The sequence below is a fragment of the Caretta caretta genome, chromosome 3 (genome assembly GCF_965140235.1).
Source record: "Caretta caretta isolate rCarCar2 chromosome 3, rCarCar1.hap1, whole genome shotgun sequence".
In the NCBI taxonomy this organism is placed as follows: Eukaryota; Metazoa; Chordata; order Testudines; family Cheloniidae; genus Caretta; species Caretta caretta.
The window spans coordinates 199,460,620-199,469,312 of NC_134208.1; the positions used below are offsets into that span (position 1 = coordinate 199,460,620).

At 37.7% G+C, this 8,693-nt stretch overlaps 1 protein-coding gene across 2 annotated transcripts in view; it reads left to right on the forward strand.

Moving 5' to 3' along the window:
* ESF1 (ESF1 nucleolar pre-rRNA processing protein) overlaps positions 1 to 6,822 on the forward strand; it is a 68,851-nt gene extending 62,029 nt beyond the window's left edge. For both annotated transcript variants that reach the window (XM_048842600.2, XM_048842599.2), the window contains 3 exons: positions 3,188 to 3,261; positions 4,945 to 5,091; positions 5,933 to 6,822. In XM_048842600.2, the coding sequence (XP_048698557.2) occupies positions 3,188 to 3,261; positions 4,945 to 5,091; positions 5,933 to 6,226 (515 nt within the window). In that variant the 3' untranslated portion in view covers positions 6,227 to 6,822. The remainder of the gene's footprint in view (positions 1 to 3,187; positions 3,262 to 4,944; positions 5,092 to 5,932) is intronic.
* The last annotated feature ends 1,871 nt before the right edge of the window (positions 6,823 to 8,693 follow it).

Consider the following 8,693-nt stretch of genomic DNA (forward strand, 5'->3'; position numbering starts at 1 on the left):
TGTTACTAATAGTGAGTTTAATTAGCCATTGGAATAATTTACCTTGTGATGTGGTGGACTCTCCATCACTGGAAGTCTTTAAATCATGGTTGGATATCTTTCTAAAAGTTGATCGTATAGCTCAAACAGAAGTTATAAGCTTGGTGCAGAAATTGTTGGTTGAGGTTCTGTGAAGTGTTAAGCAGGAAGTCAGACTAGATGAACATATAATAGTTCCTTCTGGTCTTAAAATCTATTAATCTTGTCTGACTATTCTGCAGGTGGAATTAGTCTTCCATACTGGGTAAATGAACACTATTGTGTCAATAACTTGTAGCTGAACAAAACCACATTTTTTAGGAAAGCAGTCCTGATTTAAAGGCTACATGTGGTGATGATTTTATTGTCAACAGCAAAGAGAAAAGGTCTGACAATTTTGGAACCAAATAGTCTTAATTTCATGAAGCTACAAGACCAAGGCTGGTTCTGACAGGCTGCACAACCTATAGTTGCGAGGTGGGGGCTGGGAGGGGAGGTGATACACAATCCTAATTAGGATCAGTCTTCCATAGGGAGGCAATTAGTTCTGCACTTACTTTCCTTATTCCTTCTCCATACACCATATTAGAAGTTGAGTGTGAGCAAGCTAAGCCTCATGTACCCGGAGATGTTGGTAAGAATTTGGAGCTCCCCACATCAGTGAACCCGTGCTTGTACGGCACCTAGCACAATCCTGGATCTCTAGGGCATTTAGGTGCTATAGTAATAGACATAAATAACAATAATAATATGGATCTGCTTTGCTTCTGAGAGGTGTTCCCTCCTGGCACCTCCGATGTTTAGGGGCCCTATCAAATTCACGATCCATTTTGGTCAATTTCATGGTCCTAGGGTTTTAAAAATCATAAATTTAATGATTTCAGCTATTTAAATCTGAAATTTCACAGTGTTGTAATTGTAGGGTTCCTGACCCAAAAAGGAGTTGGAATGGGGGAGGGGGGAGGATGTTTGCGGTACTGCTACCCATACTTCTGCACAGCTGCTGGCGCTGGTGCTGCTTTCAGAGCTGGCCAGCTGGAGAGCAGCGGGGGTGGCCGGGAGCCCAGCTCTGAAGGCAGTGTCACCTCCAGCAGCAGCGCAGAGGTAAGGATGGCCTGGTAGGGTGTTGCCACCCTTACTTCTGCGCTGCTGCCTGTAGAGCTGAGCCCTCAGTCAGCGGACATCACTCTCTGGCCACCCAGGTCTGAAGGCAGCAGGGCAGAAGTAAGGGTGGTGTGGTATGGTATTGCCACCTTTACTTCTGCGCTGCTGCTGGTGGGGCGCTGCCTTCAGAGCCGAGTGCCCAACCAGCAGCCGCTGCTCTCCAGCTGCTCAGCTCTGAAGGCAGCAGCACAGAAGTAAGGGTTGTTCGCACGCACGCCCCCCCCACACACACACACAACTCCCTTTTGGGTCAGGACCCCCAATTTGAGAAACACTGGTCTCCTCCATGAAATCTGTATAGTATAGGGTAAAGCACACCTAACACCAGATTTCATGGTCCATGACTTGTTTTGCATGGCTGTGAATTTAGTAGGGCCCTACCTATGATTGTTTGTTTTTTCTCAGCCTCCCTGTACCTATCTCTTCCCAGTCTCGCCAGGTCTGCTTGTTCTTGCATCCCTGATGTAGCCAGTTTGGGGAAGGTTTCAAACTTGTTCAATTCTATCTGTATAACATAGAATTGAATAATATGTGGAGAAGGTAGAACAAACACCTACAGAATAGGAGCCCTCTGCTGGGCTTGAACTTCCTCTGCCCTGAATGGTTCCCTGGAGATGCTGAATCAGTAGTTTAGGACTTGATGAGCAACTGATGTTGTACATCTTTGTTCTTCTTACTGGCAGCCAGGATTTTGTGGTGGTATTTCTTTTGTTTTGTTTTTTTCCCCAAAAAACTTTCTGAGAAACCCACCCAAGCTTTGCAAGCTATTTGGAATCAGTTGAGTGAATTTTTTTTTAAGAAGGAAATTACTTAAAATATTTCAGGGGCTCTTCGAGAGATGTTGTGTCCTGTTGCGTAGCATAATTAGCAAATTAACTTTAACTAGACTTTGTTTTGTCTTGTAAATATTTCTAGTCTCTTTTCTGGAAACAGAATGGATCCAAATATGTTCCTTAAGAATACCCCCAAAGGACTGTAATGTATTACTGGAAATGGGTTCATTAAAGGTCAGAGAGCATGATTTAGTCCAGGCAGCTTTCCATCTTCCCTTCTACCTCATAACACTGTAAGTCTTGAATCTTTCTTGAGAGATAAATTTGATTGCATAGTATTTGTAAATAGGATTCTCCTTAATAATTGGTTATTGTGGGCTTCTGTTTCCTTCTGTTAATATTCTTTATTAGTACAAGGATCAGTGTATGCACAGAACCTCCTTAGTGAGTAAAGAAAACTTCATCGGAGTCTCATCATTTAAGATGAGCTTAAATCAGTCCAACAATATTTTGGTCCCCTTTTGTTCTGCGATAATCTTTCTTTCATGCATAACTTTTACTGCTTCTCTATAAATTTGGGGAATAATTTTGATCTTCTTGGTTGTTGTTGGTTTTTTTTTTTTCCACATAGCCTTTATCTTGACTTCTACAAGGCTGTACTCTGGTTCAGCTGCCAATACTGTCAATGGACAGATTAGGAAAATATAAGTTTAAACTATTTTTCTTTTCTTAAGCTATTTCTGTTACATTGTTCCTTTCCATACTGGAAGTTAAGTGGAAGGAATGAACATTTTAGAGAAGGCACGTGAATTCAGTTACTTGTGTAGCAGCATAAACTCATTTCTCTTTGGATTTATAATGCGTGTACATTTGAACAGTGAGTGGCTTTGTGTAACTGGATGTGCCCCACTAGTGGTTCTCACAACTGCTCTTTGCAAGAAGGAAGAAAAAATTGTACCATACCCCTCTTTTTTTTTTTTTTTCTTTGCCTACCATCACTTCTGCCAGTTTGAGTGCTGATACCCACTCAGTAGACTGAGTGGATATTGTTCCTGTAAAAATCCTTGCTAGGTCTTAACCATACCTGATTTCTTTTTTCAAACTTTTTCTTTTATTACCTCAAATTGAAATATCAATTTCAGCTGACTGAGACACACTTTCAGATACTGTACCTATAGGAATTAGTCTCATGTATACTTATGAATTAACTCATGTATTTGTTGTGTGATCAGGTTTAAAGAAAATATCAAAGAAATTCAAGACAGAAGAAAGTACCCCAGAAAAAGAAGAAGAAGAAAAGCACAAGGTAATTTTTGTGTTAAAGTATTAAAGATTACAGACATAGGTCCCAGTTCTTTAAATACTTGTGGAGTTAATCGTATGTGAATAGTACCAGTGAATTCAGTAGGACTACTCTGTTGATAGGAATATAATTAATGCCAGTCAGCATGTTTCTGTTTCATAATTTGAAAACGGAACCACTATACAATAGGAGTATGCCCAAGTGGGCTCAGTGGATAATCCTAATAAGATACATGATGGTGTCTCATGGAATCGGGTGGGTCCCAATGCCTATGATGACTTTGCCAGTTTCTTGCACTCCGTAGCACAAGCCCCTGGATTTCCCAGGGGATCATGGCCTTAACACAGTACAAGACCTGTTGATCCATAATTATAAAGCGTTACTTCAAAGCTAGATGTTTCCCCCTTGTTTCTTTCTTCATATATTAAAAAAAACCCCAGCCTTTAACTAAAGTTTTTGATAGTGGCTCATGGTTTCAGCATATTTATTTATTTAAATGTTTTAAGAGATTGTAATAAGCTTAGGCCTTAACATACTTTGTATTAAATTCAGATTTCATTTTAAACAGGTTTATTTTTATGAGGAAAACTTATAATGTAACTAACAAATTTAAAAATCTGATTTAAATAAAAAACTGATTTTTTTTACTGTTTTTTTTCCGTAAACATTTTTTTTACCATTTTCCTCCCAAAAATAAATAAATCATTGATTTGTTTTTTTATCCATCCTGACCCAGATGTCAAGAACTGAGAGAGAGACTGCTAGCGGAAAGGAAATTATCAGTGAGACATTTTTCGATCCCTAAAGGCTTAGTTATTCCACTTCAGCAAAAGTTAATTTTATTTTTTTTAACTAATATTATGCTTAAATAGTTGTTTCCCATTTGCAGAAATAGCAAAGTTAGACTATTCAAAGTTATTTAGCAGTGTCCTGAATTCATGCCCTGGCTTGGGGTTCTCATTTCTCATTAGTGTGAATGGAGTTTAAAGTATCCACTTTAATCACATAATTTCTTTGCTTTTGTTAGTGTGTGCCCCAAACTTAATTTCTTCTTTTTATTTAAACATTGGTTTTTCACAAATAAAAACTATCTTTTATAAGATAAGAATTACCTTGACACTTTTTTCATTTCTATGTTATACATAGATCACATAAGTCTCTGAACTCTTGTAAGTGGAACGTTTAACCATATGATCACTGTGAAGATGAAAATGAGTGACAATGATTATATTTAATTAGAGAGCAACCTTTCTGGGTTGTTCTTTGTTTAAAAATAAAAATCAGCTATATGAGAATTTAAAAACAAATACAATGCTTTAAGGTAAGCACAGATGGTTGTGGAATGTAGCCCATGTCACAATCCTACAAAGAGGCTAAACTGAATATAGATATAACAGCCTTGTGGAAATGAGATAAAATCTTTACCTGCTGTGCTGTACTACTGAGTATAAAACTCATTGAATAGTACTGTAGTTTTCCTCCTCATCAGTTCTCCAAAAGTTTTAGAAGACATATTTAATTAATAATAAACATTACTATGTTTTATAATCGCTTGCAATCTGTTTACAAATTACAACTGTTCCCCTGGAGCCTGGAAATCATGAGTGCTCATGTTTCAGAAGGAACATGTGTATTCCATACGTCCCAAAGAGATGTTATATAAATGAGCTCTTTTTATTGTAACAGGCTGAAATGGCACTGCTTATGATGGACGATGAGGAGGATGACAGAAAACATTTTAACTATGAGAAGATTGTAGAACAACAGAACCTGAGCAAGAAGAAAAAGAAACAACTAATGAAAAAGGAGGAGTTGTTAGAAGATGACTTTCAGGTAATACTAATACAGATTCCAAGTATTGAAATGTAATAGAATTTAGTAGTATCTTTACTTTTTCAAGAGGAGTGGATTGGAATTCTGATGTAAGAATTATACCTCAGTAATATGGTTTGACAACATTTTAACAGTGCAGTTGAATATAAACCTCTTTATAGTACTCCTACACAGGAAAAGGCTATCATTACTAATGCTGGGATCAAACAAGGATACAACTTTGATCAGTCCATGTTGCTTTTGAATTTTTGTTACCGACATGTACGTGTGCATAACCCTTTAGGACCTGGGTGCACTTTACATGGCTTAGATTACAAGCAATGTTTCCCTAACAGAGGGAGCAAAACCAGACTATGTATAGGGATTTAAGGAGACAGAATTCACTCTTCAAGACCACATGCAATCTGTTGGCTGGAATATTGATTATTGCCCATCTCCACTGACTCTTTCCATGCTTGCTTATTCTTAACCCACAAGGAATGTCTTCAGTGGCCCACCTTTTGTGATGTACAGGTTTTGCACAGGAGTGTCTCCTGTATGTTGTTGACTCTCCCATACCACCTTGCACACAATGCAAAGGACAGAAACGTCCCCCACACGTAGGTGAAATTCACCCTCCATGAATGCATAGTTTAATTTAACCAGCCTGACCAAATTCTGAGAACTACTGTTTGAAATTTAAATATTAAAATTTAGGTTCCAGTTAAGTAAGATCTGACTTAGGCAATTAGTGTTACCCCTATCTTGTACACGCTCTCCCATTTAAATATGATTACCATATTTTCTGGTATGTTACATTTTGTCCTGTTTCTCTGATATAGGTTCTCTTTTCTATCTTCAGGTGAATGTTGCTGATACAAGGTTTCAAGCACTGTATACTTCCCACTTGTTTAATTTGGATCCTTCTGATTCAAACTTCAAAAGGACAAAAGCAGTGGAAAAAATTTTGGAGGAGAAAGCTCGCCGAAGAGAACAAAAGCAGCAGAATCTTGCAAAGGAGATACAGGAGAATGAGATTGGAAAGAAGGGAAACATCACTAAGAAAGCTGTAGATCCTGCTTTATCAATGCTAATAAAATCTGTCAAAAATAAAACAGAACAATTTCAAGCCAGAAAGAAACCAAAAATAAAATAAAGTCCAGTTGTTTGGCTTTCCTCAGTCCAGTCTGTATTCCTTGAAAAATGGCAAAATTCATAAGAGCTTTCTGGATGTTGAATCCCATAAACTAAGGGTTTCTAAAGAATCAGTGCCAGTGTTGGGGTTTGGGGATGAACTGTAGACAACCGATTACAATACCATCTTTCCCCCTCCCACAAATACCTCCTTGGAATAATATATTTGTAAAATAGTTCACAAACAACAGCATATGTAACAAAATTAATTTACCTAAAGCTGTTTATTTCATAACACCATTTCAGTTAAAACTAATAGAAATGTTAAAGATGGCTACAAAGAACTTCCTTAGTTGTAGTAATGGACACATGTATAAATGAGTGTGTGTGACTTCAAGTCCTGATACGATTTTTAGATTTAAAAAAAATCTTTGGAATTTCATAATGGTGCTTGTACTACTCCATGAGTCTGTAAATACAATGTTACTGGTAAAGATAATTTTAATAAACTGAAAGTGAAGATGGGTTGGATGAATTTTGTTTCTTAGTCAAGAGAACTGTGATATATGTGGATAACTGTGAAATAATGAATAAAAATATATTTTAGTGCATTAATAATACTTTTCACTTCTATAATCATCTAAGGATTCCAGAGCACTTCAGAAACATTAAGTGAAATTCTCTGATTTAGGAGAGATTCTCATTTACAGCAAGGAAACTGAAACAATTAAGGTCAAGCTTGAATGCCCAAAGTCAGGTATCAAAATCCATTTTTACACACCTAAATAAGGTTGGGCTCTATATTAGGCATTTTCTTAAATTTCTCCCAATGCTACATTGCTGTTAGTGTAACTCCACTGATAGTTGACCGTGTTTTAAAAAAAAAAAAAAAAGTACTCTAAAGGAGGTCAGTGCATGAAAATAGTTAGTTGCTGCACTTGCTACTTGACACTATGCAATGTATGTATAAAGAGAAATATATCAAATAATACAGTTTGAGCCTGTTTACAAAATTAGTTTGTCAGAACTGTTAATATGTGTTCCAAAAAAATCTTCCTACAATAAGTCTACCTAGTGTGTGTGGGGGGGAGAGAAAGTAGGAATCCAGCAAGTATCCTGACCTAGACTGCTCAACGCCAGCTGCTGATCACACAGAGCACTAGTGGAAAGCAGGGGTTCAGGGGAAGAGTTCTAGGTCTGATGGGTCATTAAGCAAGACCTTTACTTTTCAGGACCTTGGTGGTTCTCTTACACAAAGCATTTCTATTTTTAAACTGTTCTGGGCTGGAAATCTAAATGATCTATTTAAAAAGTCTCTAAAAGTTGAACAATTTCAGGATGGCAAGCTTCATCTCTACCCAAAATTTATGAACAACCTATGAATCTTAACAAAAGCCAACAAAAAGCCCACAAAATATGGACCACAGGAGAAAAAAAGCTTTAGCCTCTCCCAAGTGGTGGTTGCTGCTAGAACTGGATGGAGAACAGTAATTCAGTTTCACAGAGAATTTATAAATTTAATTTCATTCTGATTAGGAATGAAAACCAAAAATTTCAAAGTTCTCCACAACAGGGAATTACCATTCTCTGCCCAGTTCTGGGAGCCATAGCTCCAGAGCATTCTGCCTAATAAAGAAAAGAAATTGGTATGCAAATAAAATTTCACTAAAGCAACCATTAAAACCAGTAAACCAAACAAAATGTCTTGCACACATGAAGTAAATACAGATGGATGTTCACTGAAGCAGATGGTCCTTCAATGTCAAAATATCAACTTTTCGTAAAACCAGTTTGTTTTACGCAGACAAATTAAGAAAATGAGAGAAACGACATATTCAATATCTATGTGGGATGACTGGGTGAGATGCCATGGACTCAGCTCACAATGGTGTTCAACTATATATTTCATATTTAACTGACACAACCACCAGTGCTTGTAAGATGTCGGACTGCCTACAAGAAAATCAGCTGTTGGATGAACAGCAGCTGGCTCAAACTGAACCCAGGCAAAACAGAAGTGGTGCTGGATGAAAGGGGGAAATGCTATGAAGAATTAGCTGAGATGTTGTCTCCACCTTTCATAAAAGGTGCACAGCCTCCATTCATCAAAGTAGTGTGAAACTTTTACAGATCCTTTTTCCCTTGATGCACTAATCATGGATGACCAGGTAGTATCAGTTTCTAAAAATGCCTTCTGTCACCTCCAGCTTGCTATGAAATTTAGCCCCTTCTTCCCAGATGAGGACCTGGCTATATATTTGTTACTTCCAGGCTGGATTACTGTAATTCACTGTATCCGAAGCTGAATGTGAAGATGGTGCAAACAGAGTCCATCTGATACAGAATGTGACTGCCTGCTTTCTCCATGACTTAGGCCGCTGTGAGCACCTCAGGCTTATGCTCAGATCTGTGCACTGGCTCTCAGTCAGCTTCCTGTGCATGTTTAAAGCCTTGGTCCTAATTTTCAAAGCAATTAATGAATCGATTAA